This window comes from Ursus arctos, unplaced genomic scaffold (assembly GCF_023065955.2).
Source record: "Ursus arctos isolate Adak ecotype North America unplaced genomic scaffold, UrsArc2.0 scaffold_26, whole genome shotgun sequence".
Classification (NCBI taxonomy): Eukaryota; Metazoa; Chordata; class Mammalia; order Carnivora; family Ursidae; genus Ursus; species Ursus arctos.
The window spans coordinates 5540423-5559117 of record NW_026622941.1 but is presented as its reverse complement, the minus strand read 5'-3'; the positions used below and the strand labels follow the sequence as shown (position 1 = coordinate 5559117).

At 37.9% G+C, this 18695-nt stretch overlaps 2 protein-coding genes across 9 annotated transcripts in view; one reads left to right on the top strand and one right to left on the bottom strand.

Annotated features, from left to right (window-relative positions):
• Positions 1-12549, bottom strand: part of RAD51AP1 (RAD51 associated protein 1) — a 35655-nt gene extending 23106 nt beyond the window's left edge. For 4 of the 5 annotated variants that reach the window (XM_057303235.1, XM_057303234.1, XM_057303236.1 and 1 more), the window contains exons 1-6: positions 12396-12512; positions 9720-9769; positions 7849-7990; positions 3824-3933; positions 2379-2465; positions 1720-1869 (exon numbers count right to left, since the gene is read on the bottom strand). In XM_057303235.1, the coding sequence (XP_057159218.1) occupies positions 1720-1869; positions 2379-2465; positions 3824-3933; positions 7849-7990; positions 9720-9769; positions 12396-12412 (556 nt within the window). In that variant the 5' untranslated portion in view covers positions 12413-12512. Of the gene's footprint in view, positions 1-1719; positions 1870-2378; positions 2466-3823; positions 3934-7848; positions 7991-9719; positions 9770-12395 lie in introns of all 5 variants that reach the window. The other variant, XM_026502639.4, reaches the window with a different exon arrangement.
• Positions 12550-12877: 328 nt separating this feature from the next.
• The window catches only part of CUNH12orf4 (chromosome unknown C12orf4 homolog), a 53160-nt gene continuing 47342 nt past the window's right edge, over positions 12878-18695 (top strand). For 3 of the 4 annotated variants that reach the window (XM_026502643.4, XM_057318916.1, XM_057318915.1), the window contains exons 1-3: positions 12878-12965; positions 14594-14788; positions 17007-17152. In XM_026502643.4, the coding sequence (XP_026358428.3) occupies positions 14611-14788; positions 17007-17152 (324 nt within the window). In that variant the 5' untranslated portion in view covers positions 12878-12965; positions 14594-14610. The remainder of the gene's footprint in view (positions 12966-14593; positions 14789-17006; positions 17153-18695) is intronic. The other variant, XM_026502645.4, reaches the window with a different exon arrangement.

The window sequence follows — 18695 nt, the reverse complement described above, 5'->3', positions numbered from 1 at the left end:
TACCCAAGAGTGGGATTGCTAGATCATATGATAGTTCTATTTTTAATTTTTTGAGGGACTTCCATCCGTTTCCCACAGCAGAAATGCCACTACCAGCGCATAAGGGTTCTAATTTCTCCACATCCTCACCAACACTTGTTATTTTCTCTTTTTTGACATTCCAATGGGTGTGGGGTGACAGCTCACTGTGATTTTGATTTGTATTTCCCTAATGATACTGATATTGGGCATCTTTTGCTTTTTGGCCATTTGCGTATTATCTTTAGAGATTTTAACTACTTTTAAAGGCATACAGGTGACTTTTAAGTCACTATCCAAATTACAATTTCAATAAAAACTTATTTTTATAAAATGATTTGAAAGAGATTATTGGACGTTGGAATGCAAATAACACATTATTCTTTTTAAATCTCTATCATACCTGAAACATAACCCGTATAAACCCAGCCAACAAAGCAAATGATTTCATTACCACATAGAAAGCAAACACTTGAACCATTATTAAAGACAAATAATTTCATTGGCATGCTAAGTAGCCTTGCAATTTATAACTTTAAAATTGTTTATGGATTTTTCTGACAAACGTGCGTCAGATAATGATAAGGACATTCTAGAAGCGCTATGATCATCATCCCTGAAAAGACACTTAAACTGACAAGGGGTTATTCTTATCATTTGGGGCTTTTTTGTATTCAGTAACCTTACGTTGGGAAGCATTCAGCCCGTGCTCTCCTACACTATCTCCTCAGGGAGTTTTCTGTCACTGGCTCCTGCTTCCTGGTGCTCCACTTATGTCTCTGTTTCTCCAAGTAGGACTCCTGGACCGCCTGCTTTGGCATGACCTGGGTCACGTAAAATGGCAGGGACTGGTTCAAAAGGCAGATTTCTGGGCTCTACCGTCCTTCCTCTTCTTCACAGCTCTTCTATGATGACACTAGACACGTTCTACATTTCATTATTGTCTGTGTCCCCTCGCTCGAATTTAAGCTCCTTAAGGAGCTCTGGTTTTTGTTGTTGTTCACTGCTGTATTCCTAGTGTCTAGAACATAATGCACGGAACAGATACTCAAATATTTAAAGAATGTTGAGGAGCAAAACTATTTGTCAACAGCATGTTAAAATCTGTCAAACTCTATCATCTGATTTGGCACAAATTTATGGATCCATTCACTTTAAGTTTTAATTAATATATTACAGGGCTCCGTCAAGGTCACTATGCTTCCCATCTGTCCTAATTTCTGAAAGAGTCTGAAAACATGTCACAATAAAATACAGGTTCCATATCACAACCTCAAAATATTCATGAATTTCCACTACCTACAGAAAAAAGTCTACACTTCTCAGAGTGGGTCTGAGACCCTCCATGATCTTGTGCCAGCCTGCCTCTTTAGCCTCTTCTATAACATTCTCTCCTGCAGGCTCACTGACTTCTTCTCTGTGTGCTTGTCCATTCCACTGTTTACGCCTTTCTGTCAGTCAGCAATGCTATTTCACCCTGTTATTTGGCCTAAATGCTATTCATTTTTCAAGGCACAGCTTAAAGGTCACCTCCACATAAAGCTTTCTCCTCAAATGGCAGCGCTGAATTTAACCATCCTGTGTGTTCCTCAAGTTTGTATATAGCAAACACTGAGCACAGTGCTTTGCATACATTAACAGTCTCTAAGAACTTTTTACTGAATTTCCATAGGCTTAATTTTGAGGTAGGCTATAACTCACCAGTTGCAGAGTCTGGTTCAGAGTCATTAGCACTGTCGCCATCGCTGCCTTCCGAAAGAATCTTCCTCTGCTGTACTACAGCTTTTGATGCTGCTTTTCTTTTCCCTTGAGCACCATGAAAATCATCTTCCTCAGTAATCTTATCCAAATCTTCAGGAGAGGCATAAAAATCAACGGAAAACTTTTTGTGACAGGTAATATTGAAAGAATTGCAGAATAGACTTCTATCACATCCGTTGTTTTGATTTGCCCTGCTTTGTCCCTCCGCTGCTTCTGAGGGACCATATAGTCCAAGCTGGGTCAATCCCAGTACATCAGTCTCCTGACAAGAGAGTCTAGTTTAAGGATAAGTGCGAGACTCAACTGAGGACTCTTTCCCGCAAAAAATGGTAAAACTGGAGCTGGGAAGATGCAGTGGTCAATAGCTATTGACTAGAAGCCAGGGGTCATCATGACCCTCCTCCAGGCAAGAAAAGGAAAATGAGTCTGCAGTAAAAGGAAAGAAAACTAAAACACAAAGAAACGAAGGAGAAGTGGTGAAGGGAACCTTAACAAATTTAAATATCTTGGTTCTAGCTACAGTGTCAGGTATTTAAATAAAAGTTAGAAAAATAGGAATGTTGCTAGAAAAAGTAAATATTATTAATATCAAAACTTACCTAAATAATCACTGGCTACACTGCAATTGGAGATATGGGGAGCCTTATTCATTGTTCCAGTTTCACTGCTGCCGCATTTTTCGGTGCCTAAAGGCAAGAAGGAAAAAGATACAGATGCACCTTAATCAGCCAACGGACAGAAATAGGAAAATTGGTGCTCAAATGTAAAAGCATCCAGATACAGATAAATGATCCAAACTCAGAGCACAGTGATTTACCTTGGAAAGGTTAGCATACGGTTAGACGAGTTTGGGCTCTGAAATCACACAGACTTAGACTTCAGTTGAAATTCAGGCTCTATCACTTACATTGGCTATACGACCACAGGAAAGTTGCTTATCCTCTCTAAGCCTTGTCTTCATCTATAATATGGAGATAAAAAATAGTGTGTGGAATAATTGGGTTTATTGTGGGGGATCACATGTAGGAATTGCTTATTGTAGTGCCCAGCACATAGGAAAGCATCAATAAATATTAACTATCATTTCTGTGTAGGCAGATACACGCTTTTACTAACAAAGCATAACCTTAAAATGATCTGAAGTATTTCAAGAGGACTTTAAGTCATGATAATTGGTACTATTAAATCCCATTGCTATAAAGTGCATTCATCTATGGGAAGTGGTACTTCCAAGAAAATCCTGCTACGTACTCTACCCTCTCTTACAGGAGAGAGATGAATTTAATCTTCTCAACTTTTGGATGTAAGATAATGCCATTTCACATTTCTTTGATTTCCTGATTACTAAATGGCTCCCTAATCAACAGTGTGTCATTTATTTCCAAATAGGAGGAATACTGATTTAAACATCTATACCCCTAAATAAGCGAACGAGTTAAAAATATCCTCCAACGTAAGTTAAGCCGAAACGATTTCATCCAAAAAGTATTTTCACAGTTTGAATATCTTTTCCAGGAATGATTTTTGCCTCTCCAGAGTATCAATATTGCCATCTGCTGCACAGTTGCCAGAAAAATTGAAGGAGAAAAACTCAGAGAAATCCACAAATCACACATCTCTTATGTCCGCTGAGCTTGCTAACCAAACTAGTATCTTTAACTTTTGTAAATAATAAAAACTACCACCACTAGGTCATGTTTAACTGATTTGAATTTTGAGAGAAAACAGACGGATTATTAGGATTGTACAAATTCATTTGATCAAGAAATTAAATTTCCACTGTAAACAAAAATGTAACTTGAACATCCGAGCTCATAGTCCATGACCACAAGTTTACATTAAGGGTTCAGCAGAGATGTGTGTGTGCGCGCATATAGATTTATGCAGCAGAATAAACAAATGAATCTAATTGTGCGCTCTGCAAATTGATCCGTTTGTTGTCCAAAGTATTAAGATTTTATTCTTTCCTCTGTGAGGGCTCATCCAGAGAATGATGACAAAAACAATAAGGTTATAAAGATAAACATATGGAAAATAAAGTTACTTTTATCTTGAGCCTCTTCCACATCAATGGTGACTGTTGGAAGTTCCTTCACTGATAAAGCCAGTGCGACTTCTAAGTCTCGCTGGTAGAGCTTGTCATCTAGAGCCATCCTAAGGTGGACACACAAATAAAAATGAGTTTTTAAAAATATCAATCTCAACCAAACAGTAAAATCTGTGATTTTCCTGAATTACTATTTAAGAGCAGCCAACCTCACAAAAATGTTTTTAAACAGTAATCATGATCATAATTGACTTTACTGACAGCACTGCTAATATGTAGTAATGTCATGTTACATCTGGCACAAGAGAAAAAAAGAGCAACAAGCGCCATTGTAAGTACAGTTTCCTGTGTAATGTCAGCCCTTACTACCAACTCCAAGCACCTGCTCAACCTAGAATAAAGACTTGGCTCAAAAATCCACATAGAAATCTTCCTTAACCTCATTCACACCTCCTTAGACAAGCATTATAGCTCTTATATTAAACTGATTTTTTTTTAAGATTTTATTTATTTATTTGACAGAGATAGAGACAGCCAGCGAGAGAGGGAACACAAGCAGGGGGAGTGGGAAAGGAAGAAGCAGGCTCCTAGCGGAGGAGCCTGATGTGGGGCTCGATCCCAGAACGCCAGGATCAAGCCCTGAGCCGAAGGCAGACGCTTAACGACTGAGCCACCCAGGCGCCCCTAAACTGATTTTTAACATCTGTTCCTCTCAATCTCAACTTTAACAAATATGTCACCAAGTACTTACAGTGTGTGAGGCATGCATTAGATAGAATACTAAAAGTACCCTCAAGGAGTCTGCAGTTAATGAGGAGGGTAGGGAAATAAGACATACTAATAATTATCCTATATATGCAGATTATTATGTCTCCTATTCAAGGTGGTCAAAAGTGCTATGGTGTGTAAGAAAAGAAATCAAAGATTTTTTTAAAAAAGGTTACATAAAGGACGAAATACTGAGATGCACTTTGAGGGATTTATTGTTTTTTAAAAACAAGTTTTATTGAGATATAATTCACATAGCATAAAACTCCTCCTTTTAAACTGTACAATTCAGCAGTCTTTAGCATATTCAGAGTTGAGAAACTATCATGCTAATTTCAGAATATTTTCATCACCAGAAAAAGAAACCCTATATACATTAGCAGTCACTCCCTGCTTACCTGTACTCCAGCACCTGGCAACCACTAACCTACTTTCTGTTTCTATGGACTCACCTATTCTACACATTTCATATCAATGGATTCATACATGTAGCCTTTTATGTCTGGCTTCTTTTGTTCAGCATGTTTTCAAGGTTCATCCATGTTATAGCATATATCAGGACTTCTTTTTATTGCTGAATGATATTTCAGTGTATGGACAGACCACATTTTATTTACCATTCACCAGTTGGTAGACATTTGGATTACTCCCATTTTTTGGCGATTATGAATGATGAATGATGCTATGAACCTTCATGTCCAAGTTTTGGTGTGGGTAGGCATATGTTTTCATTTCTCCTGGGTATATACCTAGGCTGGGTTATAAAATAACTCTGTGTTTAACATTTGGAGGAACTGCTAACTCTGCTTTCCAATGTGGCTACACCATTTTACATTCCCAGCAACAGTGTATGAGAGTTCCAGTTTCTCCACGTCCTCTTTAACACTGGTTATTGTCTGCCTTTTTGATTATGGCCATCCCAACAGGTATGAAGTACCATCTCACCACGGTTTTGTTTTTTTTTTTTTTAATGATTTTTTATTATATTATGTTAGTCACCATACAATACATCCCCGGTTTCCGATGTAAGGCTCGATGATTCATTAGTTGCGTATAACACCCAGTGCACCATGCAATACATGCCCTCCTTACTACCCATCACCGGTCTATCCCATTCCCCCATCCCCCTTCCCTCTGAGGCCCTCAGTTTGTTTCTCATAGTCCATAGTCTCTCATGTTTCATTCCCTCTTCTGAATACCCCCCCTTTCTTTATCCCTTTCTTCTCCTACCGATCTTCCTAGTTCTTATGTTCCATAGATGAGAGAAACTATATGATAATTGTCTTTCTCTGCTTGACTTATTTCACTTAGCATTATCTCCTCCAGTGCCGTCCATGTTGCAGTAAATGTTGAGAACTCGTTCTTTCTGATAGCTGAGTAATATTCCATTGTATATATGGACCACAACTTCTTAATCCAGTCATCTGTCGAAGGGCATCTCGGCTCCTTCCACGATTTAGCTATTGTGGACATTGCTGCTATGAACATTGGGGTACATATGGCCCTTCTCTTTACCACGTCTGTATCTTTGGGGTAAACACCCAGTAGTGCAATGGCTGGATCATAGGGTAGCTCAATTTTTAACTTTTTAAGGGACCTCCACACTGTTTTCCAGAGTGGCTGTACCAACTTGCATTCCCACCAACAATGTAGGAGGGATCCCCTTTCTCCACATCCTCTCCAACAATTGTTGTTTCTTGCCTTGTCTATTTTTGCCATTCTAACTGGCGTAAAGTGGTCTCTCAGTGTGGTTTTGATTTGAATTTCCTTGATGGCTAATGATTTTGAACATTTTTTCATGTGTCTGTTAGCCATTTGTATGTCTTCATTGGAAAAGTGTCTGTTCATATCTTCTGCCCATTTTATGATTTGTTTATTTGTTTCTCGTGTATTGAGTTTGAGAAGTTCTTTGTAGATCTTGGATACCAGTCCTTTATCTGTAGTGTCATTTGCAAATATATTCTCCCATTCTGTGGGCTGCCTCTTAGTTTTTCTGACTGTTTCCTTGGCTGTGCAGAAACTTTTAATCTTGATGAAGTCCCATAAATTCATTTTATCTTTTGTTTCTCTTGCCTTTGGGGATGTATCATGAAAAAGGTTGCTTTGGCCGATGTCGTAGAGGTTGCTGCCTATGTTCTCCTCTAGAATTTTGATGGATTCCTGTCTCACATCGAGGTCTTTCATCCATTTGGAGTTTATTTTTGTGTATGGTGTGAGAGAGTGGTCAAGTTTCATTCTTTTGCATGTAGCTGTCCAATTTTCCCAGCACCATTTATTGAAGAGACTGTCTTTTTCCCACCGGATGTTTTTTCCTGCTTTGATTTGCACTTCCCTGATGGCTAAGGATGTCAAGCATCTTTTATGTTCTTATTAGCCATTTGTAAATCTTCTTTGGAGAAATGTCTACTTGAATCCTTTGCCCATTTTGTAAATTGGGTTATTAGTCTTTTATTGTTGAGTTGTAAAAGTTCTTTATATATTCTGAATACAAATCCCTCATCAGTTACATGATTAGCAAATATTCTCTCCCATTTCTAGGTTATTTTTTTCCCTGTATTTAAAATGTAGTACAAGTAGCTCAAAAACAAAAACGAAAAAAGAGAAAAAAGTAAAGAGCAGAACATGGGGTAAATTTCTCTATGTTACTGAACTTTTCTCATACTCGCAGCAGTGAACCATATCATGTCCCACGTTCCATTTGTTAATACTCCCCTTCTGCCCATCTCCTTTCCATACTACAGGTTTGGGGCCTCTCAGGACTTCCTTCCCGTATTCTCTCTTCTCTCTACTAACTAATGGAAATCCAGAATTCATCTAGAAACTATAGGACCTTCTCAGTGCTAGACAGTTCTCAACAATATAAAGAGAAAAATATTTTTTATCTACAGAAAAATACATGGTTTTAATTTTTATAAGATTATTCTTACAAATGTAATTTTTAACAAGTAGTCTTATAAGACTTGAGGACTTTAGAGACAGGTACAGAGTCCTATCAAAGTAAGCTGTAACCCCTAAACTTTGTAATTATGATTGTCTTAATACTTAAATGAGTATTTCCTTACATGTTTGTGAATTTCTTTTTTAAGACAGAAAGTCAGAAGGGGATTAATGGTACACTCCTGTTCTTCTAAAAGCACTAAATAAAATAATACCTAGGACTCTGCTCAAGTAATAATTTAAACCGAAAGTCTGAATCTGTCCGTCTCTTAAATGAACACATCTCATGTATATTTAGTATATGTCTTACCTCTCACCTTTTTTTAGGGGTTTTCTCTTGTGGTGGGATATCTTCTTTCTGGAGATTCTTCAGTTTAGGTTTCCTTGTTTCTAGTTTTAACTCCTTTGGTGTTGTTCTGGGTTTCTTATTTAAAGGTGCAGTTGCAGAAACGAAGTCATCTATTTATGTGTGAATCAAAAATAAAAGAATCTATTAAATTGCTTTTCCTAAGTAAGAAATAAAAACATTTTCTGAGCAGTTGAAATTCATTAGTGTGTGTTCAAGTTTTAAACATTAAGAAAATTGTTTAATTTTGCTGCAACGTAAAAAATGTTTGTCTTTATTCTCAGTCATGCTTTTCAACTTTGTTTTGGTGGTCTTTATTTGTTAAATTATCAGTTAGCAAAGGCAATTCGGTAAAAAAACTGATACAGTTCTCTTGACACTCAACATAAAACTGCTGCTATAGCTTTTACACTCATGCATGACACACATGTGCGTAACTTTTGGGCACACGTAGTCTTAATTGCAGCGTTAGTATTAATACATGTTGTCTCTTTCAAGCTTCCCAGAGTAGGAATATGATAACTTGTGGCTTGCCCCCCACCTCCACTCCATAAGGTCTAGAACACAACTGGCAATTTATAAAAATCTACTGACTTACTGATAACAGTAATAAAAAGCTACAAATTACAGTCTCTACGATTTTCTTCCAAGTCTTAGACATACTTATGGTTGAGCCCAGTGCAAAAAACAGGTTCCTTCAAAATTTCAGGATACTGAACATTTGACTCACAGAAAGAAAGCTCTGGTGGTCTGAGAAATACAAAACCTACTTCAAAGTATAATGTAATCTAACTAAATGTTTCTCACACTTTGTGACCAAAATTCCCTTAATAGCAGAGACAAAAAAATACATAACCCATTAGGATATAGTTTACTCCTAGCCTTTCTTTGAGGTCCTTTTTTTTTTCTTCCAAGTTTTTATTTAAATTCCTGTTAGTTAACATACAGTGTAATATTTGTTAGAATTTAGTGATTCAACACTTACAACCAACACCCAGCGCTCATCATAAGAGGTGCCCCTCTTAATCCCCATCACCTATTTCCCCTGTACCTCCACCCACTCCGCTCTGGTAACCGTCAGTTTGTTTTCTATAGTTAAGAGTCTATTTCTTGGTCTGCCTCTCTTCCCCCACCCCCCGCCATGTTCATTTTTTTTTGTTTCTTAAATTTCACATATGAGTGAGATCATATGGTATTTATCTTTCTCCGACCTATTTCACTTAGCATAATACACTCTAGCTCTATCCATGTCATTGCATATTAGTAAGATTTCATTCTTCTTTATGGCTGAGTAATATATGACCCAGCAACTGCACTAGTAGTATTTACGCAAAGGATACAAAAATACTAATTTGAAGGGATATATGCACCTTGATGTTTATAGCAGCATTATTTACAAGAGCCAAATTATGGAAAGAGCCTGAATGTCCACTGACTGATGAATGGATAAAGAAGATGTGGTATATAAGATCTTGTTTTATTGTACCATTAATGGGTATTTCACATTATATTCTGTAACACATTTGTGTTTCAAAAGATAATGTGTTTTCTCTTAGGGAAAGGGATAGGAGGAGACAAGCCCCACTATGAGAAACATGAACCTAGAATAGCTTAGATCTAAAGAGCCATTTCACCTGGCCTTGTTCATTTATCACTTACCTACGTAATTCTTGTCAGTGTAATTATCAGCATAATCATCCCAAATGCTTAGAAGATCATTTTTGCAGCCCTAGCTCATATACAACTGGGCTATATGTTCAATGTTAGAGTTCTATATGTCATATAAATTCTGAGAAAATAAATTTCCAAATTTTTAAAGCAAAAATACGAATCTCCACTTACCATCGCTGTCAGAATTCTCAAACTGTGAGTAATTGACTGGTTTCTTATGCCTATGACCAAGACAGAAATTTTTTAATTACACAAAAGCCAATTTTCTACCTCCAATCCTTAAGACCACTGGGTAAAGGAAAATGTGTTTCACTTCTCTTAAGAATACTTAAACTTGAAACACGAGTTGGATTTTACAGTTGGAACTTAGCATTAGCTGAAATAATCACAACTATACTTGATATACCTGATAAAGAAAAAATGAATTCAGATAACCCTCAAAGTAAAAATAATCAATTATCATTAACACAATTTACATACTGTTTAATTGCTGTGGCGCATTTATAAGTTCCTGTTATATGCATTCTTTTATTTTATATGTGGATTCTGTCTTCTTATTAGATTATAAACTTGACATTGAAAGCTATTGTCTCTTTTTTTAATCTCCCCACAATACTAAATAATGTTCTTTATGCACTGGACACTGAAACAATGGTGAGTGACTTTGTACCTGCCGCCTGAAACAGATCTTTCTACTATTTTAGAAAGCCATTAGAAGAAAATGATATTTAAAGTAGAAACAATAAACTCACTTTCTTCCCCCTTCCTCTAGGCACTAGATGAAATGGCACTGTGGTTTTCTTTTCTACCTTCTGCCAAATACCCAAGTGTGAATAACCTAGTAGGCCAGTTGTTCTTTCAAGTAAAATGGTATCCTATGAAAAAGAGGTCAGTTCAGCTCCCAACTCAATCTCACAAGTGCTTTCCCTGAAGACAACCACTGTAGAAGTAGTTTATGTGTATATATGTAACTCTTGTTACTCTCCTAATCTTTGGAGTTAAAGAATTTGAAAGCTGAATAAAATACGAAAACCTCCTTAGAAACTGTGAAGACTGAATAATAGTAAAATACAATAAAACCTCTTAAAAAAAGTATACTCAACAGTTGAGCTATAATGAATGAGAATTCTTACTGCTTCATCAAGCACATTCTTAAGTGAAACTGGCATTTTCTTTTCTTTTTTTTTTTTTTTTTGTACTCAGAGTGTGCAGCAGTAAGGAATACAAAGATACTCATGCCACTTGGTGCCACTGTCTTGATTCGCGCTGAGGCTCCAGCAGTTATGCCACCATTGCAGTGCACATGACAGAACAATGAATGAAGCGAGCATGTCTTAGGATTACTATGAAAATAGTTTTGACCTCATGGACCTCCTTAGAGGGTTTCAGGGAACCCGAGAGGCCTGCAGACAATACTTTGACAACTGCTATTCCAGATAAGCGGATTATGTCTTTGCTACTTGGGTGTTTAAAATCCATTTCACTTCATGTGCTCAAAATGGAACTCCTGATCTCCCACACCTCCTAACCTGTTCCCTTTCCAAGTCTTCCCCACCTGGGTTAGTAAAAAGATCATCCATTCAGGTAGCTCAGGCCAAAAACACTGTGAAATCATCCTGGATTCTTTTTTCCCCTTACCTCAACATTCACTTCATCGGCAAGTTCTTTCAGCAGTATCTCCAAAATATATCCCAAACTCATCTGTCCCATTCCATGTCCACTGGTAACACCCTACTCCAAACCACTATCCAATGATATAGTGGTTTCCCTTTTCCCATTCTGGTCACCCCATCTTCCATTCTTTCTCCATCAGAAGCCAGTGAACTTTATAAAACCAAAATTAGATTTCCTTGCTCTACTTAAAACTCTCCATTGGCTTCCCATTGTACGGAGAATAAAATCTAAACTCCTTTTTAAAGACTACAAGGTCCTACCTACTCTGACCCCTGCCTATTTTTCTGACCTAATCCCCTACAATTCTCCCCACTGCATGCTAATGCTACAGCTTTAGTGGCCTTCTGTTTCTCAACCACAGTCAAGCTTAGGGCCTTGGTTCTTGTTCCCTTTACCTGGATTGCCCTAGATTTTCACTGGCTAGCTCCTTCTCATCATTCATGTCTCTGATCATGTATTATCTCTGCAGAGAGGCACATCCGAACTACATTATTTAAAATGAGATTCTTCTCCTTCTCACTCTCCATCACTGCAGTATTTATTTGCGGCCTCCTTACCTTACCCCTTGACTAGAATGTAACCTCCTACAATTAATACGGTATACAAATAACTAAATGAATGGCTGGCTCTAGGCCTCCATAGCACTCCACTGTGGTTAGACAGGGGAATAGTTTCAAATAGTATAATGGAAAGCATAGAGGATTTGGAGTCAGATGATTTAGGTTTGAGTGTTATCCTGCCACTCACTAGTTTTGTGACTCAGCTAAATTGGCCTAGGAGTTTAAATCGATAAAAACAGGGAAACCTAAACTGTTATACCAAAGAACTATAGTGATGAAAAAAATGAAATAACACGTAAGTAGGAGCTTGGCGAAATGTAAAGCGCTGTTCGAACGCTAACACAGCCAGGCTTTATTTGAATGGGGTGGGTAAAAGAATCCGCAATTGCTGCAAAGGGAGGCAAAGAGAAAAAGCTAGCATGCTACGATACTTCTGCGGATTGGGGGACTCTCAGTGGAGACTGGAGAGCTTCCCAGAAACCGTCCATCCCACTCCACCGTAGCTACCCTCCGTCCTATTCGGCCCTTTCCCTTCAATCGTGTGTAGACGAAGTTGCCTACAGCGTCTTCCTGCTTTTTCTCCCTATCCCCGCCGCTGTCATGAACTGCTCACCTTACAGGCCGCACCATGGTCCGCTCCTAGGCTGAAAATTCGCAGCTTTCAAGTTCTTGTTGGCTGCAGTGGCGGTTTCAATTCCCGCCCAAAACCAGACACAGGAGTTCTCCGCCCCCTGACACCAGCCCTCCAATGATTACCCGCCATCCTTGCAGCTGCGCTTGCGCTCTGAAAAGAGCTGGTTGTTCACGCCTTTCCCAAGGCATTGCCCTTCCGCTTCCGGTCTACCAAAGCCGAGTTTGTGCTTTGCCTTTTTACTTTCGCCACGACAGTGAATTTCCTTTTTTTTTTTTCTTTTTGTACCTTCTCTGAAATTCATAATAACAGTAGAAATACACCTTCTTACATTTTTTAAATGATCAAATTGAGACAGGATGGAAAAGGGGGCACTTAGACCGAGGAATTTTCTACAGAGTGCCGAGAAAGACGAAAAGGTAAGGGCGAATCTGCTGAAGTGGATCTGTTGGCTGTAAAAACAAGCGGGTAAGTCAGCTGATGTTCCCTGTGCCCCAGCTCATTGACAGCTCGGAGTGTGCGGCCGGCTCAGGACTTCGGAACTTAGGGAAGGTGAGCCCAGAATCAAGAGCGAGGAAGCCCTTTGAGACTGAAACCGCCTAATAGAGCGGATGTTGTCCTCACTCGGCTATAGCTCCTCGCGCCAGCAGCCTGCCCTCCCTTTCCTGCACTCGGAACCTGCACTCTGTTGGCGGCAGGAGTTCGGCTGAGCCCTCCCCCTCCCATCCCAATTTTGCCTTCAAACCTTCCTTAATTTCACCCCTGCTTAAAAAATAATAATAATAAAAGTGGGGAGAGGGAACTAAAGTTTCAATTTGTTGAAACATAGTAAGCTTAAATGTTGAACCGTTTGAAACCGGAGCTAATGGTTTTTGTTGACCGAAAATATTGAATCTAAACAAGATTGGCTCATAACCCGTTTATCCGTAACTTTCAGTTCCCTTTTACAGTGTTCCCTTACTGCCTTTGTCTCCATCGTGTATACTCAGTCAGCAGCCTGTGGTTTTTTTTATGTTCTTAGAGAACTTCTTTTATTATTATTACTAACCTTCATCTGTTGATCATCTTGTCAGATGCTTCGTATTTATTATTCTTCTAATCCTTATGACAGTCTTACAAATTAAGAGACTCCCCGATGCCCATCTAAGCTAAGACCTGAAGAATGAGTAGTTGTTGTCCAAGAAAAGAAAAGCAGTAAGAGTGCTCTAGGCAAAGAAAAAGCATTCAAAAGGTTGGAAGTGGAAAGAAGAGAGGTTTGATATTGAGAAGAGCTCAATATGACTAGAAAATGATTTGTGAATTTGTGTGTTGGGGATGAGGGGATGCAGGTGCTGGGGGAAAACGTCTGGAAATATAAACATTGTATACTGTGTGAAGGCGTTTTAATTTTATCCTGAGAGCAATGGAATATGATCAGAAGGTTTTAAGCAGATGAGCAACATGATCAGATAGGCACTTTGGAAAGATTACTATAACTTCAGCATAGAGAATACTGTGAAAACTGATTTGATGGTGAAAAGTGTAGAGATAGAGTCTAGTAAGGTGGCTGATAAATCCTTAGTTGATACCAATTCTTACTCTTTATGGCCAGATTTTCTTCTTTTTGAAAAGTGTCCAATTTACCTTTTGGGATATCCCAAAGGCTTTGTGTGTGTTTGTGTGTGTGTGTGTCCTTTTCCCACATGGAAATCTTTCCAACACCATATTTCTTCCATCCATGTCCAATAAGATCTCATACTCACAACATCCAAGATCTTCAAGATCACTTCTTAGTCCCTGATCTATTTCTTTGACTTTGTATTCACCAGTTGTTTCATAAACTCTGTATCTGCCCTCCTATTCATCTCTTCCTAAAAATCTTCTCTGCTCCTCTCTCCATGTTCTCTCTCCATTCTTAAGAACCCTGCCTAGGAATGCAAAATACTTTATGGGCGTAATGTTTGGGTTTTTTTTCTAAGTGAAGTTTAAAAGGAACTTTTTCATTAAAAAAAGAAGCACTTCATTTTCTTCATGAAGATGAAAATGCAGGGGTAAAGGTAGGAAAACCTAGAATAATTAGCTTTGAGTCACACAAACAAATTCAGTGAGTGGTGGAACATTTTCATAGAAGTGGTACAACTTCTATGTAGTAATGAACTTTTATGGACTTATAATCTGCTGGGTTTTTGTTTGTTCTATAGAAATCCTGCCAAAGAAGATGAAGAAAAGCAAAGAAAGATCCTGCAACAGAGAGAGGGAATTTGTATATAAATTCAAAGTAGGAAGTCAGTGCTTAGAACTGAGGGTGCCCCTCAAATTTCCTGTTCAAGAGAATGCCAGTCATTTACATGGGCGTCTGATGCTGCTGCACAGTTTACCATGCTTTATAGAAAAAGGTGAGAACTGATTTTTTTTAAAGGTTTATTTATTTATTTTAGAGAGAAAGAGAGGGTGGGGAAGGGGCAGAAGGAGAGAATTTTCAAGCTGACTCCCCACTGAGCATAGAGCCCAACACGGAGCTCCATCTTGTGACCCATGAGATCATGACCCGAGCCAAAACCAAGAGTCGGACACTTAACTGACTTAGCCACCCAGGCACTCTAAGGACTGATTTTTTTTTTTTTAAGATTTATTTATTTATTTGAGAGAGAGAGAACACACACATGTGTGCACAAGTGGAGAGAGAATCTTCAGGCAGACTCCCCACTGAGCGTGGAGCCTAACACCGGGCTTGATCTCATGACCCATGAAATCATGACCTGAGCCAAAATCAACAGTCAGACACTTAACCAAATGAGCCACTGAGGTGCCCTGAGAACTGATTTTTTAATACTTTATTATTAATAACACTTTATTATCTTCTGATAGTCTCTTTCCTTAGACATTTCATATTAGAAAGCTTAAGCCTGAGAAGCTTGAAACAGCCATAAAATATGAAATGTTTAACTGCTTCCTAGAATAAAAAGGTTCCCCAGGCCTTTGTTATTGAGTGTTTTTTTTCCCTATAATCCTTGTAGTTGTTTATTAGGCAATTTAGTATAAAAATTGATATACTGGGGCACCTGGGTGACTCAGTTGGTTAAGAATCTATCTCTTAACTGGGGATGTACTGTATGGTGACTAATATAACAAAATAAAAATTATTAAAAAAAAAGAATCCATCTCTTGATCTCAGCTCAGGTCTTGATCTCAGGGTTGTGAGTTCAAGCCCCACGGTAAGAAAAATTAAAAATAAATAAGTGAAAATTAATTTATATAATGAAAAAATAGTTACAAGGTTTGGGTTAGAATGCTTACTCTCTTAGTTGGGTGGATTCATGTCAGCTATCACTAATTATGATATTATAGAATTGTATTGCTAACTGCATTGCCCTTTTAATGATCTGATCCTCAATTCCTGAGATGTCATGGAAGGGAAGGAATACTAATCTTTGATCAATTTTTGCTTACCTAAATTAATTCCATAAGGTCGTCTGTATTAAATCATTTTTGAAAGGTCTCTTTGTTCTATCACACAAATGAGAAAAACATTTTAAGCTGAGAATATTAGATCATAGAGTTATAAGGGAATCTAGGAACTTTTTAACACAATCTCATTGTACGAATAAGGAAACTGGTACATTGAAAAGTTAAATTGTTTGCCTAAGGCAGTAGTTCCCATAGGTTTTTCCTTGATCAGAAGCTACAGCATCGCTTGGAACCTTGTTAGAAATGCACATTCTTGGGGGGCGCCTGGGTAGCGCAGTGGTTAAAGCGTCTGCCTTCGGCTCAGGGCGTGATCCCGGCGTACCGGGATCGAGTCCTACATCGGGCTCCTCCGTTATGAGCCTGCTTCTTCCTCTCCCACTCCCCCTGCTGTGTTCCCTCTCTCGCTGGCTGTCTGTCACATAAATAAATAAAATCTTTAAAAAAAAAAAAAAAATTTTTAGAAATGCACATTCTTGGGCCTTGCCCCATTCTTTCAGAATCAGACACTCTGGGGGTGGCATGTAGCAATCTATTTCAATAAGCCCTCCAGGGAATTCTCATGCATGCTAAAAATTGAGAACCACCGGTCTAAAGTTACAAACATAGTGACAGAGCCAAAACCAGAACACAAGTATCCTGATTTCTACCCTTGTGCTCTTTCTATTAATATCATTTCTAAGTAGTGTCTCTAAAACTGGAATTATAGATCATCCCAGTTAAATCCATTTTAATATGCTAATCATTCAATTTCAAATTCAAAGAATGTAACTCTATATATAGGAAGCTTTTTCATTTAAGTACAGTAACCTTCAGACCCTCAAAATCTGTAGATCTTTATGTGTTTTTACCTGCTCAGTTTCAAACTGAAGAATCAGACTTAAGAAAGTAACGTTTTTAAATTAGTATCAAAGTTATATATAAGAGTTAAGAATTGTGACCATTCTCAATGCAATAACCTGTAATAGTAAAGAAAAATAATTGTGAAGCTAGTCAAATGATCCCCAAGCTAATTTTATTGTATTTAGACATTTTACTAAGATACAGGCTTGATAAAATAAAATTTCGTGTTGGAATGCTTATCCACGTAAAACGTTCCCTGTTTGTGTCGGGATTTTGCTGATGTTGGCATTCTTATCCCTGTTACAGACTTAAAAGAAGCTCTGAGCCAGTTTATAGAAGAAGAATCCCTCAGAGATTATGACAGAGATGCTGAAGCATCCCTGGAAGCTGTGAAATCAGGTGAAGTAGATTTACATCAACTGGCCAGTTCATGGGCCAAAGCTTATGCTGAGGTAAGAAGATAGATCAGATTGTAAATTTCAGGGATATTCTGGACTTTGATGAAGCTTTTAAATTGCTAAAGTGATACTGAAGCAGTTGCAGAATCCTTTTTTTCTCTACATACAAGACTTTATTCCATAACATATGGGATATATTGATGTTCCTGTGCCTCCTTCCTATATGAGGGTGAGCACCAAATGCTCTACGTAATGTCTTTGTAAAAGAGAAGCTACTTTTATATTTCTAACCAGCACCGGTTGGCAGATTTAGTAATTAAAAATACAGGGCACCCAAATCTTAAAGAATGAATAATTTTTTTAGTATAAGTATATCCCACATATTATATGGAACATACTTACAGTAAAATTTATTCTTTTCTTATCTGAAATTCTAATTTAACTAGGTGACCTGTATTTTATCTGGCAACCTTAAACTAGCAGTAGTAATTCATTTTAAGCTTTACTTTTGTCCTCTCACTTATCCTCACTGTTGTTGCCTTTTTTGTTTTGTTTGGTTTGGTTTTAGAGAGAGCTAATAAGTGTGAGTTGGGGGCAGAGGGAGAGACAGAGTCTTAAGCAGGCTGCCTGCTCAGTGTGGAGCCCAATGCGGGGCTCGATCTCACAACCCTGACATCATGACCTGAGCCAAAACCAAGAGTCGGTCACTCAACCAACTGAGCCACCCAGGCACCCCCTCACTGTTGTTTTTATGGTTACATAATGTCATCCTTTTTCCATTTAAATAATATATTTTATTTCATAAAGTCTAAGATGCCATTGATCATAACACAAACCATTATTTTATCTACTACTGAGATAGAACACCACCACCAATTGAACAATGATAGAATACCAAGATACCATCAGTACAAGACGTGTTCTGATTTCGCAAAGTTGTAATGTGAAAAAATATGCATCTTAGAATTGATGAGATACAGTTGAGAATCTACTACATGCCAGGTACTGTACTGTGCCAGGTATTGGACATAAAATAGTGAGCAAGACAGACACAAAATGAAATTTACATTTTAGTTAAGGAGCCAGAAACAAAACTACATAAACAAATTCGGTAATTGCAAGCTATAATGAGTGAATTACATCCCACTTTAAGCAATTGGTCTATGAGAAGTTGAAAATTGATTTTATGGGGTCATATTTTGTTGTTCAAAGCAGTTTGCTTCATGTCCATTAAGGTTTCCTGGTATATTTAAAAGATGACACTATCTACGTGTATTATTTTAAATGTTAAGAACACAGTTGTTGCATTTAAAAAGAAAAGATAGGCTTATAACAATTACTATTTAAAGAAACCTAATATTTTTGCCGATAAAAAGGAATAAAGCTCTAAGTTGTAGCAGAAGAATAATTCTACTAAATTTATTCAAGCAGTGTTTTTTGTACATCTAAAATAGGTTGGGTACACAGCTGAGGATAAGTCTTTGCCTTCAAGGAGCTTACAATCTAATAGAAAGAGACAAAGAAATCTATAGCCAATAACACTGTGCAGTCAGTGTTGGGATTGGGGTAAATACATGGGAGCATGAAGAGAAGTTGG